This window comes from Emys orbicularis, chromosome 6 (assembly GCF_028017835.1).
Source record: "Emys orbicularis isolate rEmyOrb1 chromosome 6, rEmyOrb1.hap1, whole genome shotgun sequence".
Classification (NCBI taxonomy): Eukaryota; Metazoa; Chordata; order Testudines; family Emydidae; genus Emys; species Emys orbicularis.
The window spans coordinates 106260092-106279071 of NC_088688.1; the positions used below are offsets into that span (position 1 = coordinate 106260092).

An 18980-nucleotide genomic window follows, 5' to 3' on the forward strand; every position below is an offset into this window, starting at 1 on the left:
TGGCTTATCCCACCAAAAGACTCCCAGTTAAATTAGTTATGTATTGGGCACTTCAGTGACCTGAGGTAGATGGCATCATGGACTACATTAGCTTTGGATTAATTAAAGAAATGTTAAACAAATCTTAAAACTATCTTTTTAAAAAAGTGTTTACTAAAGACCATAGTCTTAGTCTTAGGTTCTTATATGGCTTCTATTACCATAGCATCTGAGCACCTCGCAACCTTTGTTCGTTTTATTCTCACAACACCTCTCTGTTGTTACTCCCACTTTGCAGATGGGGAATTTAGGCACGGAGTAGGGTTGCTAACTTGCTACTCGCACAAAACCGAACACCCTTGCCCCGCCCCCTACCCCGCCCCTCCTCCGAGGCCCTGCCCCCTCTCACTCCATCTCCCCTTCTTCTGTCGCTCGCTCTCCCCACCCTCACTCATTTTCACCTGCCTAGCTCGGGGGGTTGGGGTGCGGGAGGGCTCTGGCTGCGGGTGTGGGCTCCAGGGTGGGGCCAGAAATGAGGAGCTCAGGGTGTGGGAGGGGGCTCCAGGCTGAGGCAGTGGGTTGGGATGTGGGAGGGGGTGAGGCCTCTGGGGTGGGGCCAGGGATGAAGGATTTGCGGTGCAGGAGGGGGCTCCGGGCTGGGGCTGAGGGGTTCGGAAGGCAGGAGGGGGATCAGGGGCAAGGGGTTGGAGTGTGGGGGCGGGGGTTGAGGGTTCCAGCTGGGGTGCAGACTCTGGGATGGGGCTGGAGCTGAGGGATTTGGGGTGTAGGAGGGTGCTCTGGGCTGAGGCAGGAGGTTGGGGTGCAGGAGGGGATACGGGCTCCGGGTTAGAGGTATGGGTTCGGGGGTACGACCAGAAATGAGGGGTTCAGGGTGTGGGAGGGGGCTCTGGGATAGGGCAGGGGGTTGGGGTGCAGGGGGTGAGGGCTCTAGCTGGGGGTGTGGGCTCTGGTATGGGGCCAGGGATGAGGGATTTGGGATGTAGGAGGGGGCTGGGGCAGGGGGTTGGGGTGTGGGAGGAGTGAGGGCTCCAGCTGAGGGTGCGGGCTCTGGGGTGGGGCTGGAGATGAGGGGTTTGAGGTGCAGGACGGGGCTTCTGGCTAGGGCTGAGGGGTTCGGAAGGCAGGAGGGGGATCAGGGGCAAGGGGTTGGGGTGCAGGCTCCAGGTGGTGCTTACCTCAAGCAGCTCCAGGAAGCAGCGGCATGTCCGCCCTCTGGCTCCTACGCAGAGGCACAGCCAGGTGGCTCTGCGTGGTGCCCCATCTGCAGGTGTCACCCCCGCAGCTCCCATTGGCTGCAGTTCCTGGCCAATGGAAGCTGCAGAACTGGCGCTTGGGGCGGGGGCAGCGTGCAGAGCCCCCTGGCTGCCCCTACGCGTAGGAGCTGGAGGGGGGACATGCCACTGCTTCCGGGAGCCGCACAGAGCCACGGCAAGTAAGGAGCCTGCCTTAGCCCCACTGCACTGCCGACCAGACTCCCGGGCCCCCAAACTAACATCCTAACCACCAGGCCATCATCTTTATCTTTCAGAAATGCCGCATGGTTCACATTAAAATTTATAGTCGTGTACCTGCATCTCTGAAGCCAGAATATGGCCTAAAGTATCAAGGTTCCTGTGGAGCAAAAAGAGAGGCCTAGTTAAGTCTGGGCTAAATATCTGGGCCTGATTACATACCTTAATAAAAAGTACTTACCACTTATGTAAGGTTTTCTGATTTAGCTATTTTAAAAAGAGAGATTTTTATGTTTGTGGAAAGTTTACTTGAATTTTCAAATATTATGTCATTTTGCTGTTATAAGTTCTTAACATAGGAAACACATAGTCAATTAAGTAGAGCAATATTCTCAACACGATTGAAGCTATTTTTTAGTCACAGAAGAGGAAAAGAAACTCTAAGCTGGTAAACATTTTTTCAGCTCATCATTTTAAAATGGCTAAGTGGAACATTTTCAAAGGGATGAGAGAAAAGTTATTCTTGGGCTGAAACGTACTGTATTTCAAGTTTCAGCCTGATTCCAATTTTTACAGGCAACCTACAGATCTTGGGGGGGGGGGGGAACATAGGTAGGGAAAACATAATGGAAATTCTAGTCAACTTTTAATAGCAAATGACATTATTTCAGATGGTGTGTGTGCGCGTGTGCATGCGCGTAGCAGTAACATGAAATGCAACAAATCTACAACAGATTAGTGTAAAAAAAGTTTTTAAAAATAAGTGAAATAAGGCATTTGTTTATAAGGAAAAAAATCTTTTACAGTATAACAGGAATACCATTCCATTTTGCAATGCCTTCATTCTCTTTGCAGTACAATTAATTACGGAGTTAATTAATTAATGAACATATTAGAGAAAGACACCATTACTGACCAGAGGAGACCTGATATATTACTGAGTCAATAAACTATTGAACATGAAACGGGACCTTTCAGTAGAATTTTTTTCCTTGTAACCCACAAACACATATATTATTCTGCATAGTCAGCAGTTCTTTTGTGCCCTTATATTTCATATTACTAATGATTTTAATCAATGATACATACAGCAATGTTTTACAACCTAGCTAATGAGTAAAGGCAGTTGACTTTGGGAATAAGTCCCTGAAATATCTGGATATTTTATTCCATCAGGGCTTTTGAGAGTCAAAGGTAGTAAAAGAGCAGACTAGATGGGAGGGAGGAAGGACTCCTGCATCAGAAATCGAGCAGAGAAATACAGATTGAGTGAGTCAGTAAACCACAAATGGCTTGAAGTTGCTGTGTCTGATGCAAATAAATAAATAAAATGTTTAAAATAGCTTGAACTCTTTTCATTGTCAGCAGACAAAGAGTTTAGCTTGCCCATGCTAATGTTTAATGTTGTTTTCCTTACAAATCTGATGCTTTCAGTAAAGAGAAGATCATTTCTGTTACTTACAGGTATTGCAGATTTTTAAGTGGAAGAGTCTAGGAGAGGTTTGTAAGGCAACAGCATTCATAAAGCTCCCAAGTATCTGCAGTCATAGGTACCAAACTCCCTTCCCCCACTGAACCCCCAAGTAATCATTGATTGCATCTAAATCAGTAGAGAGATATTTTCCTGGAAGTACTGATCGTTACAGTAGATTGTTAATCTGTGAATGATCAGACTAAGTCCCCTCTGTCTCACAAACCTCCATGCAAATTACACCTAAATGCAAGCCATAAATTTACTGGTAGCAGTTTGAAGAGCACAGGTCATCTTTAGCACTGTTTAGAAACACAGGTCTCACCACATTTATGCTGACTTTCTGTGGACCCTCTCCCCCCCACCCCCTAAAGTAAACTTGCTTAGCTTTTTAAAGTACTGTAGTTTTAAGAATGGGTTTAGTTAGATGTATTCATTGTCCAGATTTTAAATCTCAATATTCAGTCTGTGTTTTTAGTAGATTTCCTTTTAAGAAGAAGTGGAAAACATTTGTGTCAAGTATCAGAGGGGTAGCCGTGTTAGTCTGGATCTGTAAAAAGTGACAAAGAGTCCTGTGGCACCTCATAGACTAACAGACGTATTGGACCACGAAAGCTTATGCTCCAATACGTCTGTTAGTCTATAACGTGCCACAGGACTCTTTGTCGCTTTTTGGAAAACATTTATATTTTAATAACTATATGGGACTAAAAGTTAGTGTTATGTGTGGAGATCGGAGAGAAATTATGGATGCAAAGGAAAGTTGTGCTGTATCTCATGAGCCAGTCCTATCTGTACCTCTCTCATTTTACTGCTGCTTTGGGAACACCAGTTCCCAGACCAGTGGCTTCCTTCTGATACTTAACTGAATTAGATCTTGTGTGAATCCCAACAGGGAAACATGAAAACAACGCTTGGACGGTGTGGGAAAAAAAGAGATCTTTGCTCTGCCTTTGTGTATATTTTTATGTGCATGTTTCACTCTTGATTATAACCAATGTGACATAGTGCTATGTGAAGACATAACTATAATAACATTTTCCTTCAGGCACTTGATTGGAAAAAAATTGAGTTCTTGGTCTGTATTCTTTTAAAGAATTTAAGAATTTATTCAGACTATGGAATAATAGAATACATTATTATTGAATGGACTTTTTTATAATTGGTCAGGGATATTGATATATGCATTTTAAGAAAAAATAAACCCTACATAAAAGAATTAACAGTGCTTTGCATTTTAGAATTTCTTTTCCTTTTCTTTTTTTTATGTTCAAAACCCCCAGCCACCATATGGGCAGATACTTTTTTTTGTTCTTTAAATATCTGGTAAGATATTTATGTGCATTTGTTTCTTTTCCCAGGCCATCCGCTGTACACTGGTAAATTGCACATGTGAATGTTTCCAGCCAGGGAAGATTAACCTGAGAACCTGTGATCATTGTAAACATGGCTGGGTGGCACATGGTAAGAAATATCTGTTCTTTTATCCTCTCTGTTTTGTCCATCTCTCTCTATCTCGTTAGATATAGTGATAATAGCTATATCTGTCCATGCACACATGGGTGTGTGCTTTTTTTAAAGCAGTCTCTACATTTGAGAAGAGAGGGTCAATTATGCCAGCAGTGGCTTCAAGTGTCAGTGGATGTAATGAGTTTGTTAACATTATGTGTATAGCCAGCGTTCCTATCTGGTGCAGCAAGTCCAGAGGTGCCGGGGCTGTGAACTGCCAAGCCCAGAGGTGCCGGGGCTCAGCCCTGGCACTAATTAAGCACTGTGTAGAGCTCAGAGAACATATTCTAGTTTCCAAGCAGTAATGCTATGCTCATAGCTCTTAGCAGGAAGGCAAGATGTTTATAGTATGGTTGCACAGTGGAGTTCACATTGCCCATATGCAGTAGCCAAAGAGTCACTGAATTCCCATGGAAACTCAAACATACCACCGTCAACTTTTTGGAGACGGGATGTCAGAATGAAGCTGGTATATCCTCCTTGGCTGAATGAAAGCCTTGATGGTAGTTCACACTCATAATATGGCTTAGGGAAGATAAATTCAGCTGCTATGTTAAAGTGGGTAAAGGAGAACTGGAGACGAAGTGGGCTCATGTGTTTGGCTTGCATCTAAATAAATTTTATAAATATACACTAAATGCTTCGGGTTGGATTTTTTTTTTGTAAGAAGTCAGTCACAAACCTACCACAAACCATGTGTATCTTGATCATGTCCAGTATAGTTTCAGTAAACGCAATTAGAAGACAAATAAGAAAGACATTTTCTTCTGAAATGATTTCATGAACATCAGGAGAAAAGAGAGAGATGGCTATCTTTGCAGGATAAATTTACGTCTGAGTTTCCTTCTTACAGTTCAGACTATTAGACCCAAAGCAAGCATACTCTCCATTCTCACTTTTTCCAAGCATCCAGTGGGTTGTGTTGTATAAATTCTGTTTTATTTCAGTAAGATCTGAAGGAGAAGATCAGTACCTTCCTCCTAAAATGTCCTTGGTTTCTATGTATTTTGTGCATATCTGTGTAATGCATAAATGTGTGTGTGCTGAAAGTAAGCATGTCCGAATGCTTAACAAAACTGAAAAGCAAGCAGTTCTAGGGGGCTTTTCAAGTGTGCCCATTCCTGGAAGGGAAAAGAGTATGTGTGACGTTCCCCTCTGGTGTTATCCGGACCGGATATCGGCTAGATCACTCCAATACTTGACTCTGGGAGCCAGCCTTACCCTGCTCTGCTGTGAGAACCCCCACTCCTGGGCTGTTCATGCACTGCCTCTGGCATGTAAGCTGTCCTTGGAGTGTGCAACTGAATGACACTAGCCAATATCTCTGGTCCCAGACACAGCCCTAGGAACCTCCGTCTTGCAGTGTCCAGTTATGCCCGCTGGACACTGCAAGCTTATATGAGTTCATCAATTTAACAAAGAAATAGATATGTACCAGGCTTGTTATCCCAAGGGGAGTCTCTGACATGCTTCAAACCAAATGCACTGCTTCAGGTAGAATAAACAAACAGATTTATTAACTACAAAGATAGATTTTTAAGTGATTATAAGTCAAAGCATAACAAGTCGGATTTGGTCAAATGAAATAAAAGAAAAATGTATTCTAAGCTGACCTTAACACTTTCAATGCCCTTACAAACTTAGATGCTTCTCACCACAGGCTGGCTGGTTGCCCTTCAGCCAGGCTCTCCCCTTTGATCAGCGCTTCAGTCGCTTGGTGGTGATGTCTTTAGAATGAAGTGGAAGAGAGAGGAAGACCATGGCAAACGTCTCTCCCTTTTATCATGTCCTTTCTTCACTCTTGGCTTTGCCCCCTCCACTCCTAAGAGTCAGGTGAACATTACCTCATCACAGTCTCAAACTGACCAAAGGAAGGGGGTGAGTCAAGAGTCCAACAGATCCTTTGTTGTTGCCTAGGCTAGTGTCCTTTGTTCCTGTGAGGCTGGGCTGGGTTTGTCCCATTGATGGGTTTGTCACACTGATGAAGTGTGAACTGCCCCTCTGCTCTTGGGGAGTTTTTGCCATGAGGACACATTTTCAGCCTCATAAGTATATACATGAAATTATAGCCTATAACATTACTGTAACAACAATTACTATAACATCACTATAAGAACAATGCTCAGTGCATCATGAGTCTTCTGAAGACACCCAACATGACAAACTTTGCATTGGATACCACACAATGATATTATAAGGATGAATATGAGGGTGCAGGGTGTTCCCTCGAGGTACAGAACGTCACAGTATGCAGGTACAGATCCATTCCTGTGTTGCTTTGTAATGAATGGATAAAGCCCATTGCTAATACTGAAGGTAAAACAGACAAGTAGGTAGTTGGTTTGCAGATGAATTATGAACTGGATTCCTAATTGGGCACAGCTTCTTTCTGTTCCCCAAAATTTCAGACAAGATACATGTTCTTGCAGTATAACCAGATTCATTCACTTTCTTAGGGGTTTTCAGCCATCTCAGTGTCTTTGTAGTTCAGGTAGACATGCGGCTTTGTGCAGGATCAGCACACAATGATCTGCTGTTCAAAGGGGAGGGAAGACGACTTATCTGGCTTATTTCCAATGACCAGACAAATTACTTCTCCATGTTGAATATTTGTAATCATATGGCCTGCTGCATGGACTTTATTTTGGACTATAGTAGCCCAGGGTTTTTTTTTTGCTTTTAACCAGAACTCCACATAACGGTGTGGCTTGATTTCTCTGGTTGGTAGTTTTCTGTGAAGTGGATGGGTTGAAAATTGGAATATTAGAAGATAGTGTGAGGCCACCCCAATACGTATAACAGAAATGGCCCAGGTACTAAAGGTGAAAGATGAATGCTATAAGCACTGGGCACACCACTTGTTCCTATGCTGTAGTGCTTTCAAATAGAAAAGTTGAATTCAGCTAGATATTAACAAAAGTGTAAACTTTACAAATGCAACCTGCAGAAAATCATTTTCTTTTCTTTTAACTCCTTTAAAGTAGATGCAGCCAGAGTATTTACATTTTATGGCAGTATAAGGCTAGTCAGATGTATATTGCGTATGCACACTCAAAGCATAGGCTTATAAATTAGTTCCCGAAGACTGTGTGATGAGTCTGCTTGACTTGTTGACTTTAGCTACTTTCCAAAATTTGAGAGGGGCATTCAAAAGGAACTGATTAATTCATTGTACTGTTGCACCTGGATTTTAAAATCGGTGAATCATCTTACTGTTCAAAAATTACTTCCTTTAAGCCCAAAACACTGTACCAATGTTCAGTGAATGCAAGTGGTAGTTTCTACTGCATTAATTAGGGGTTTTTTCTGGTTTTCGTTAATGAATTTCCACTCATATCCTTGATAGATGAGATAGTGTTTTATTAAATGCGATTATCAAACAATAGGTGTTTCCAATAAGAAGTACCAAGCATATCCAAGCTTGATTACCCAGAATCATAATTAACTGAAGAGGTCAAAAATAGGCCTCAGTTGCAATTGTCTGATGTTTTCCCTGACTCATCCACACACAGTTAATGCATGCTAATAATTGTCCATTTGAAATGTTGGAATTCTGGGGCCAAGAAGGAAAGGGCACACAGCCATAGTGGTATTATTTCACATAGCAACTACTGGCCTGTTTCTTTTTCCTGTTTCCATTGTCTTTCTCATGTTTTTCTTTCCTCACCTAAAACGAGCTGTGCGCTTCTTGAAAGGAAAGGTTTCCTACAAGTTCAATTCTTTTCTATTCAGAAGTGCCAAAGAAGGATGTCAATATAAGAGCAGATTCATCAAAGCGGTTCTTTTGTGGCAAGATAAATGTTTCTGTTGGCAAAAGTTCAGTTTATCGAGTTTTGACCCTGCACCCTTTCACTATAGTGGTAATCCTACCATCAGCGTTTTTAAGGCTCAAGCCAAAAACTGCATAGAGTATAGCCCCCTTCTCTAGCACGGCTATGCTTGAGAGGGAATTGGTTGTATCTTGTGTGGATTACTGGGTTTTTTTTTTTTTTTTTTAGAGGATGTAGAGAACTGGGCTGTTTTAATTCCCTTCCAGCTGAAACTTGGCATTTGTATTGTCAGCTTGGATGGAGATTTATTTTCTAAAACAAAAAAATAAATCGTTTAAATTGGATAAGCCATTTCCTAGGCCTAAAGCAGTAAAACAGACAAGGGTTAAAAAAAATCTTAAGTCACTTTATATGACCCATAAGATACAAAATAAATAAATAAAATCTTAACAGTGAAATTGTGTGGGCACTTTGATTTAGTGTAGTCCAGGGCCATTTGGTATTTTTTAAAGAAAAAAATCAGATACTTCAAGTAGACACTGTAGCTGCTTCTCCTAATATTTTGGTTGTGTGACAAGTAACAAACACTAATAAAATAGCCTTAAAACTATACCAGATTAGGTACAAAAATCCACTTGTTCAACCTTAACCGTGATGATAATGATAATGGTATTTTACATGCATGTTTCTCTCCCTCTCTCCCCCCGCCCCTAAAAAATCTTACTTTAGGCCAGTGAGAGAGGAGAATTATGCTAGGCAGTAACAGTAATAAGATCCCGGTGATTACATCAACTCAGCATTTTGTACACTTGATCTGTCATTGATAAAAGAATATGAACTGTCAAGCCACCAGATGTACCACAGTTGTGGTATCTAGTCCAATTGAATTACTGACCCGATACAGTATCAGTGGAAGTACAGTGTTACCCTCTTGAAATGATTTTTTTATTTTTTCACAGAACAATTTCACAATAAGAAGAAACATGTTTTGCATATCGCAGTGTGCTGAAACTAGTCAGGACTTTCATTCTGTTTCACTACAAATGGAGTTCCACTGCATCAAACTTCACTATTGTCAGTTTTATTGTATGTTTATTAAACCTCTGAATTCACTGTCACACTGGCTGAAAAATGGTCATATAATCAAAAATAGTTTCTTGTGTTTCCCATAAATTGGTCACCAATCTAAACTCAGTTAGATGTCAGATACAGACCCGTTCTTGATATATTGTGCAACTATTAATATTCTTGAGCTAGTTAAATTTCACACTATTCTTGGAATCGAGCTGTTGAGGGCAATTAAGTATCCTGTGAATATTTTGTTTGTTTGTTTCCCTGTGCAAAAGTGGACTTTTTCTCAGATCAATAAGTTGGCCCTTAGCTCTCTAATAAACTGTGCCAGGTCTTTTTCTTGGTGCATGCTGAGCAGGGCAGCTCTGGGCAGGGCCTTTTATTCTAGACACTGTGCTCTGGGGTCTCTCTGAGCTATACCTGTCCTCTGAACTTCACATGACCTCTTCTCTAAGCTGTGTGCTGGCCAGGCCTTTTCTCTAATAAATCTGAGCTCAAATTCCTTGGTGGATTTAATGAAACAGAAATTGACTGGAGTTTTGCAGCACATAGTGCATAGCCATTACTCCTTTTGGTTGAAAAGGTGCCATCCAGCGAGTATTAATACCCAGTCTCACTATGTGGGTTACACTTTAATCTTGCCGGAGAAATAGTTTTCCGCTGTCAAGTTTTTATATAATGCACACAGTAACTTGCTGTAAATGAGACCAACAATCAAAACAATGACCCCCACCAAGCACCAGAGAGTGCTCTATCGTAAGTTCACATGCATGACATGACTATGACTTCTTGTTCATTCCGAATGGCTGAGCAGCCATTTCTATATGGTAATTTGTAAAGTTGTCAGGTAAGGGAATGGTGGGGAGAGAGAGAGAGAAAGGGAAAAGGATGGGGGGGGGAGAGATGTTATTGTCCTATCAGCTACTGAAAATTTTAGAAATTTCATCTCTCCCTAACCAGACTCTTTGTACAAGTCTCTATGAGGATGTGGTTTAATGTGGGGAGGTTTAGGACTTTTAACATGAGCTGCATGGGGGGAAAAAAGTGTTATGTTAAATTAAAAACCTTTCTGTGTTATCACATTTATCTCAGTCCAAAGCTGTTGAGTGACAGAAATCTGGAGCATTACATTTGCAAAGCCAGAGCTCAGCTCTGGCCCAAAACCAAAGGAGGTCACAGGTATAAGTCTCTGGCTAAAAATTGGCATGGATTGCAATTTGGGGGGAGGGGAGAGCTGTGTGTGCGCACACTGTAGGTAGACTTGAATAGAATATCTTTCTATATTTTTTAACCATCTTGTAGAATTTAATAGAGAATCATAATCTTGCTGTAGAATACTATAAGATGCTCATAAAAAACCCATTTTCAATTAAATTGTATAGGTTTTCAGAGTAAATTCATATTAAGTGGCTATAGAAACCTATTGGTTCCCTCTTCAATTATATAGGACTTTTCCACAAGCATCTTTGTAAAGGAATTTCTTTAGCTCTTAGTTACTTCTCCATCTGGTTATGAAGACCAAAAACTAAGTCTTCATGTTAAAGTGACTTTAAAATAAAAGTAATGTTAATCTAGCTCTAGACTGGATTTAACTGCTGCTGAGGTTCCCAACAGACAGCCAGGTTCCTGTACCTCCCTGGGCAAAGTCTCTTTAATCTATCATTTTCTTTTTGTTCTAGTTGTTTTTGCCTAAAATCAGTGGTCCCTTCTCAGTTTGACCTGGGAGGACCATGTATTTGTTCAGTTTGTTTCCTGGCTCATCAGCTTACAGTTGTTGTGCTTTAAAGGAAAGTATCCATGTAAACAAACCACACAATGTATTAGCCTTTTCCCTCTGGTTTTGTGTGCTTGTAAATATTTCAGTTGAGTGTAAATACAAATGGATCATACAGAGTCCTCACAAATTCCGGGCAAGAATCACCTGCTTCCAATACTGGAGTATCACTGTGAGATGTTTCGGTGAATGCAAGGGACAGAGATTCAGAAGTCCAGGACCAAATTCTCTGCTCCTCCTCACCCCAACCCCCCAAGTGTAATGTTAGAGCAGTATTTGGCCCATAGCTTTCATTTTCAGTTCTGCTACTGATGCATTGTGTGATCCTGATTAAGTCATTTTCGTTTCCCTGTGCCTCGGAGTTCCTGTCTGCAAAACACACCTCTTCCCAATATAATGCGACCCAATATAACATGAATTCGGATATAATGCGGTAAAGCAGCGCTCCGGGGGGGGAGGGGCTGCGCACTCCGGCGGATCAAAGCAAGTTCGATATAACGCGGTTTCACCTATAATGCGGTAAGATTTTTTTGGCTCCCAAGGACAGCGTTGTATCGGGGTAGAGGTGTAGGTATAATACCCACTTTCACAGCTGTGAAGTCTCAACTAACTGTAAAGCATTTTGAGATGTTTAGATGGAAGTGATTGTAGAAATGCAAGACATTATAATTACTTGCCCATTTGTTAAATTATATTATTACAGTTACATTTACAAACTAGCCTCCATCTAGAGATAAACAAGCCTACAAAGATTTTCCTCCAGTGATGAGAGTTAAGAAAGTCTTCAACAGCTGATCCTTCCCTTTTAGAGAAGAGAAGCCAGTAAGGGGCATGGGAGCTGTAACTAAGGGTGCTGGCTTGAAGTGGTTTCCATCATATACCGGGTTTGCAGTTTGGTTCAATGGCTCTCAGCTCCCCCACTATACTGTTGCAGCACTCCTGGTAAGGAGAAAATTTTTCTGTTTGAACTTACCAACTCCTGGGGGGCTTTAAAAATTTGGGGACAGTGCAAAAATATTAGTAATTTAATTTTGTTAATGAAGCATAATGAAGGATAATTTTGCTTTCATGGAAATTCCTCTATTAAGGGACAGTAGCAGCTCCCAGTTCAGTTTCTTCTTTGCATGAAAGCCTGTGGCATCCTTGAACATGCTCAGTGAAGTAGGGGTTAACTATATGACCATTGAGGAAGATGTGGCTTGAGTCTTTGAATGAACAGGAGCAGCAGATTGGTTGGGACTGTCCGCTGGATTTTGAGCTTCATAGGACCAGTACTGTGGAACTTCAGAGCAGGAGTCTCAACTGAGCTGTGGCTGTCAATTTGGGCACTTTCGTAACAAGCGGTCACGGTTACCTGAATTTTAAATGAATGAAACCCGTAACACTGATCCCGCTGCACATGAAGGGCTGCGATGTGCTAGCCCCTTTACCAGTTTATTACATTTTATTACATCATAAATTTTATATCTTGCTAACGATCCTAAAAGAAGCTTAATTGTTTATAGGAACATCTTAATTAACTAGAGTTCACCAGGTTAAGCAGAACACAAACAAAACAAACTCAACCACTCCATTCAATCTAACAGCGCAAGGTTAAAACAGGGAGAAGGATTTGATGGCAAGAATAAAAATTGCATATTGCTTTCAGATGTTCTAATGTAATGATGATGCCTTGGGTAACTTTACCTCTGGTTTTTATATTGTGAATGTGACAATCACTGGATGGGAAAAACATGGTGTTACCTTTACTTAGTAGGAAGAACTTTGACTCAAGCTATTGAGTTATGAGGAAATTTGCTCCAGATTAATTTAGCAGACCCCCCCCCCCAGTTTTTTATCCCATTCCCATCCGGATTTCAGAAACAGAAAATGTATTCTGGAAAGCATACACTTAAACCCCTGAAAGACTTCTCTAATTACATTCTAATTGATTGCAGTCAAATTTGCTGAAGTGTATTTAAACTGGAGCTGTGTGAAATGGTCACAGTACATGAAATTTATGGCAATCACCCACAAGTGTCTTCTTTAGTTGTGGGGGGTGGGAAAGAGTGATGTTAAAAAGGTAATACTAGTCACATGGCCAGGGCCGGCTCCAGGCACCAGCGCAGCAAGCAGGTGCTTGGGGCGGCCAAGGGGAAGGGGCGGCACGTGCGGCAATTCGGCGGTGGGTCCCTCTCGAAGGGAAGGGCCTACCACCGAAGAAGAAAGCGATGCGGTGGAGCTGCCGCCGAAGTGCCGCCGATCGCGATCGCAGCTTCCCCCCGCCACCTGGGGCAGCAAAAACCTGGAGCCGGCCCTGCGCATGGCCTGATATTACAAGGGCTGAACATCTTCAGCTATCGGATATCAGGGCAGAAGGGTCTCCGTGGGAATTTGAGGGTGCCCAACAGCTCTCAGGAGGCACTTGGCAGGATTGGGCCTTAGGTATAGTTACCTAGTTAAATGTACAATTGCATGGTTACATTGGTTAGCTTCAGCTCCTCGTTTTGTAATGTTTGAAACAGAACGACACTTGTACCAACTGGTGATTGCTGGCAGCCTGCTGGCCATCTCAGGCTCATGCAGCCAATAGTGATTTGGGGATTATCAGCCTTAAACTCCACTATGGTCTTAATTTGCAGAACAAAGTCCTGCTTGTCTTCTTAAGGCAGCCTTACAAAATGATACTTTTCCACTCCACCCAAGTGGGTGTTTTTTTTTCTAGGTGATATATATTTCATTACAATGTTAAGGCTAATTTAAAGATTAGCATCTCCCAGACAAATTATGTAATGTGACACAATGAAGCTTGGGAAGCTCCAAATTCAGTCTCTTAATCCAGGATTCCCAAACTTGCTTGCATGCAAGAATATATAATAAATCATCCAACACTAATACAGCTGGGCCCCAATCCCATTGTAGTGTAGATGGAGGGATGCTTCAGGATGGGTATGGAGGAGGCATAGATGTTTGGCGAGTAGGCAGAGGGAGGAAAGCTGAAAGATGAATGGTAGTCAAAGGAACCTAGGTGCATGATATGGGTAACTTCTGTTACAAACTGTAATCCTCAACAATAATTTTTTTTAAATGTAGACCCATGTGCGGGTCAGAAGTGGCCATCTCTGCCAGGTAAGACAGTTATACTAATGCATTAAGATAACTGTGTCCCTATTCTCATGGTCTGTCCCTATCAGTTAAAAAAAACAAAACAGTGCTGTCCTGATTTTGTAACCTGCAGACTCTGGCCACTTGAAGGGCACATCAGCCAACTAGGCTGCTGGCTGAATGCATACATTCCACGAGGACCATCCTGACCTTGCCTGTCACATGTTGACACCTGCTCATCCCTGCCCACACATGGCACTCCAAGGAGATCTCCCTCTTTGCTTCAGTCTTCCTCCACATAGAATCTCAAATCCATATGGTGGCAGGGAAAGAGTAAGAGGGATTTGCTTTTGAAGAGGAGGAGGAAAGGGAGCACTGGGTTCTCTTGTCTCTCTCCCTGCTTCACTCCTCTCTCTCTTTACCCCCCCACCCCCATGCAAACCTCCCTAACCGTCCCCTGCCCTCAGTGACAGGTGTCCTGGTTTTTCACTTAGACAGCCTGCCCACCCTGAGAATGTTTAATAGTCTGTATTTTATTCTGGGAACAGAGACTGAGGCTCCCCTATCTCTCGTAGCAGTTAAGTCCCTTTGATCATACCAGACATCAACAAGAAAAAAAGAACTGATTTTTTTAAATTTAATTTTCTTTTAAGGTTCACTACTGAGTTTAAAAAATATCCCCTCTCATCGAGTATCTCCAAACAGTCAAAGTTGCTTCTAACCTTCATATCACAGGCAATAATTTAGGGAAAACTTTTTCTTCCACTATTGGTGAAAAAACATATATATATAAAACATAAAAGAAAACACCTGTTTGGCTTGCAGGAATTGGCCTGGGAGGCTGTTTTCCTGACAGGCCAAAAGCGACCATCACAGGGCCCCTTAAAAAAAAAAAAAGTCAGGATTTTTCCCCCCCTATTTCATGTGAGCATTGGCAGAAACTCTGACAAGCAGTTCTTCATATTTTATTATGTTCTTGTCTGGCAGAATCTCTGTCAGGCAAAAACCTTGTCAGCGGAAAACCTGTCGTAGGATCAGAGGAGACAAAAACAGGTGTCACACAGGCAGTCAAAACTGAAGGAAAAAAAAGATTAGGCTAAAGAGAGAAAGGCAGACAATTACATTAATGCCATTGCTTTTATCTTATAGATGTGTGTTATTATCTCGGGGTGCTGAGTGCGCAATTGCCTCAAAGAAAAGTAGACAGGAGACAAGGGGAAACTTGATAGTTATTAACTGAAGAGGCAGTGTGTCAAAGCTGGATGGGGTTCAAAGTTTTGCAAAGGGATAAAAAAAATAGCAGACAGCAAAGCAACGTCTGTGAACAAACGGTGGTTCTGCTTTCGGCTACATAAACCTAGTAGCAATCTAAATTTTTCAACTTGGAATCAGATCATAGAGAGAGAAATTAATGAAAGATTTCATTCAGACTTTTTAAATAACGTTTATTCTGTGTACATGCAACTGAAATGCAGTCTGCTTTTTTTTTTTTTTTTTTTTTTTTGGTCATTCAAGAGGCATGGTGAGGCATGAAGAGGCATTTGTCAGCTTAGCTGTATTGTTTGGGTATGTATAAAACACCCATGATGAACACACTTTTATTTTTAAAAAGCTATTAAGAAACCTTTAACTAAGTGTGAACATCTGTACATGCAAGCTGTAAATTAAGAGATCACATATGTGTCCCTCTGTCAGAGACTAAATGAATTTGGCAAATGGCTTCCATTGATAGTTCTTAAATACTGTAAAAATCCAAAGGAAAAGTTGCTCTTGCTCCCAGATCAGAAAATGCTGTCCTCACTCCCCCTCCACAATGTTTTAAAATCTACAGTGACTGAGTGAATGTCTCCTAAAGGTAGATTAAATTGGGAGAACGGGGTGAAATGAAGATAGCCAAAGGATGCCATTTCATGCCTCGTGCTTTGTTTGCACTGTATCAAGATGTCATCTCTCCACCCTAAATGTTCATGTTCTCTCACTGTTTGAACTGAAGGGTGTATGGGGAGATTTCATGGCCACTGAGAGCATTTATACCCTTCTCTGGATATTGCTGAATATCTTGCCTATGTGCACCTTCTGTTCCTGGCTAAGGAAGACACTTTTGAAGAGCAAATTTTTCACCTTTGAAATGCACTGTGTTGTGCCTAATGGCAGGTATTATTAAAATTTGTTCCAGAGGGAGGATACTCCCCTAGGATTGCTGTAGTTTGCCCGCCCTTTCAGCAAATTATTTATTCATGTGCTGTATTCCCTCCTTTAAGAGGTGTCTTACTTTTGTATAGGTTGGTGGATTGGTGATTGGAAAAAAATAGATCTGAACTCCAAAAAATGCGCAGCCATTCATTTTCACCTTTCATTCAATTAAATGTAAAGCTAACTGTACTACACACTACTGTATGTGGAAATTGCTACTAATAATGCTCTGTTTGCTCATCCCATGTTGGTTGTTCTGCGCACTGTGTTGCAACAGTGTTATGGAGCCTTGCCATATGGGTCTTGTATATTTAACCTGCCTGCCAAGTTTTGTTGTTTCAGAAAGTGGCTCAGCTCATTTTAAAATAAATAAATAAAAATCTCCCATTTGTTGCAAGGCTCCCTGAAGTGTGACTCACTCTGTTAGTCATGGAAACACAGCAGTTTAATGTGGGAGTTACACCTATGGTAAAACCAGCAGCATAAAACAGAAAATTTGATTTTTAAATTTGTGCATGTGTTGTGTGCATGTCTGGTAGGTTGGGTGGGGGTGTTGGGGCTTCAGGAAATATAATAAATAGAAAACCTGTTCAATCTAAATTTAAGATGGAAATGGGAATAAGATCCATTTTAATCAATAATATTTTCATGCTAAAATGTGTAGTATTCTTACTATGCAAAATTTTAGCTGTGAGGCGTTGTACTAGTCTACTGGAAAGTCTGGATCTTTTTGGAGACATAGATTTTTACTAGATCTGCTTTCCCCACTCCAGAGTTCCTAAATATTCTGCTAGAATCTGGAGATTAGCAAATAATATGTGTATTTAAAAGTATAATTCTCATTAAAACTAGCAGGTTTGTAATTCTTTTATATTGAACCAAGGCAAATCTCATTCAAAGTTTATTCAAAAATGGATGTGAGACTTTAAATATACAGTGTGTGTGTGTGTGTGTGAGAGAGAGAGAGAGAGAGAGAGAGAGAGAGAGGAATATATTCAGAGGTAAGATTTCCACTTCAGCCTGAACTCACCGTATGTATTTTGGTATGGGAGGGGTCCCAGGTCAGTGAGAGGTCTTGCGTAGCTGGGCCTGAGCATAACTGGCTGAGTTATAGATGAAGTGAAAGTCTTACTCTGTGTTCTCTGGCTTTTGATAAATCGAACAAGTCATTTCATATTATTTTAATATACCTTTTGTATTTAATTTCCTTTGAATTGCATAGGGTCCCTCAAAACCAATAAAATGTAAATGGAAAAGCAGATTTTCCCCCCATTTTTTACTACAGTTAAAAAAACCAACCCAACCCACAAATGGAACATTAAAGTTTGTCCATTGATAAATTATAACTGGGTCCAAAGCTTTTGGCATAGAATACTTAATACACATGTACAGGCTAATCAATTGGCTGAAATTTTGCATAGTAAGAACACTACAAATGGTAATGTGAAAAGACTGACATTGTCTCAATTCCAAAGGGCCCATTTACAATTTGAATCATAGTATGCATTGTCTCATTAATATCTATAGGAATTTGTTTGTTGGCATTATATAGTAAAGTACATATAAGCCAAATTTTCAAAAGGAGTTCAGACCCAGCCTCCATTTGTGTGTGCACAACTTGCATGCACACTTTTCTGTGCAGTTTTTTCACCATCACTTGTGCACAGAATTGATGGTATAGATGAATAAAACACATTTGGCCAGGAACTTCAAAAACTGATTCCTAACGTTAGTTCCCTCAGTTCGTATTTAGGTACTTAAATAACTGGCCTGATTTTCAAAAGTGCTGAGTACCTTGTAGTTCCTTGCATCTGCCATCTCTGTCCCCATCTTCCCCAGGCCCCACTGGAGGATGTTTGTTTTCAAATTGTGTTGCTCTGGCTCTTGGAATTGCTGGACTTTCTTCTTCCTGGATTCTGTTAGCACTCATGAAATTAATCGAGCTCATTGCTTTTAACAGTAGTGACACACTCTAAAATTTAATAGAATCCATGCGACCCTCCAGAAGCTGGGATGCTAGCAAACTCCAAATCTCGCAGGTTATTTGGACAATTCTCCCTTGCAAAACTGTAAGTGTTGGAAGCTGTGCACAGATCCCAGCATAAGCAGCTGGACTGTGCTTCTCCTGCAGCAGGAGCCTGGATGGAACCTGAAAAGAAGGAGCACATGCTTTGTATATACATGAGTCAGTTTCACAAGAGTTACCTCAAAGAATCATCTTACTAGCTTTCCTGCTAATCCTCAGTGCTTCCTTGTACACAGTGGTGTAATCACAGGGGAGGGGACAGGAGTCAGGTACATGTGTGGGCAGTGAAGAGTTGTTTCACCTTCCCACCCAACAAGGCTAACGCAAGCTCTGATCAGGCCCTAAAAATAATATAAACTATTCAAAAACAGGGTTGATAACAGAAACACTGACAGACCATAAGCAGGAGCAATGATACTTGATAACTCAAAGAGCTGAGGGAAGAGAGAAGAGATTCCCTGTTCTTATAAGAATTAACAAGTGAGGCAAGATGGATGAGGTAATATCTTTTATTGGACCAACTTCTGTTGGTGAAAGAGCTACATAGAGCTCTTCTCTGAGTAGCTCAAAAGCTTGTCTCTCTCACCAACCAAAGTTGATCCAATAAAAGATATTACCTCACCCACCTTGT

At 41.3% G+C, this 18980-nt stretch overlaps 1 protein-coding gene across 2 annotated transcripts in view; it reads left to right on the forward strand.

Annotated features, from left to right (window-relative positions):
- The window catches only part of BNC2 (basonuclin zinc finger protein 2), a 289425-nt gene that overhangs the window by 156444 nt on the left and 114001 nt on the right, over window positions 1-18980 (forward strand). For both annotated transcript variants that reach the window (XM_065406666.1, XM_065406667.1), the window contains exon 2: window positions 4284-4386. In XM_065406666.1, coding sequence (XP_065262738.1) covers window positions 4284-4386 — 103 coding nt within the window. The remainder of the gene's footprint in view (window positions 1-4283; window positions 4387-18980) is intronic.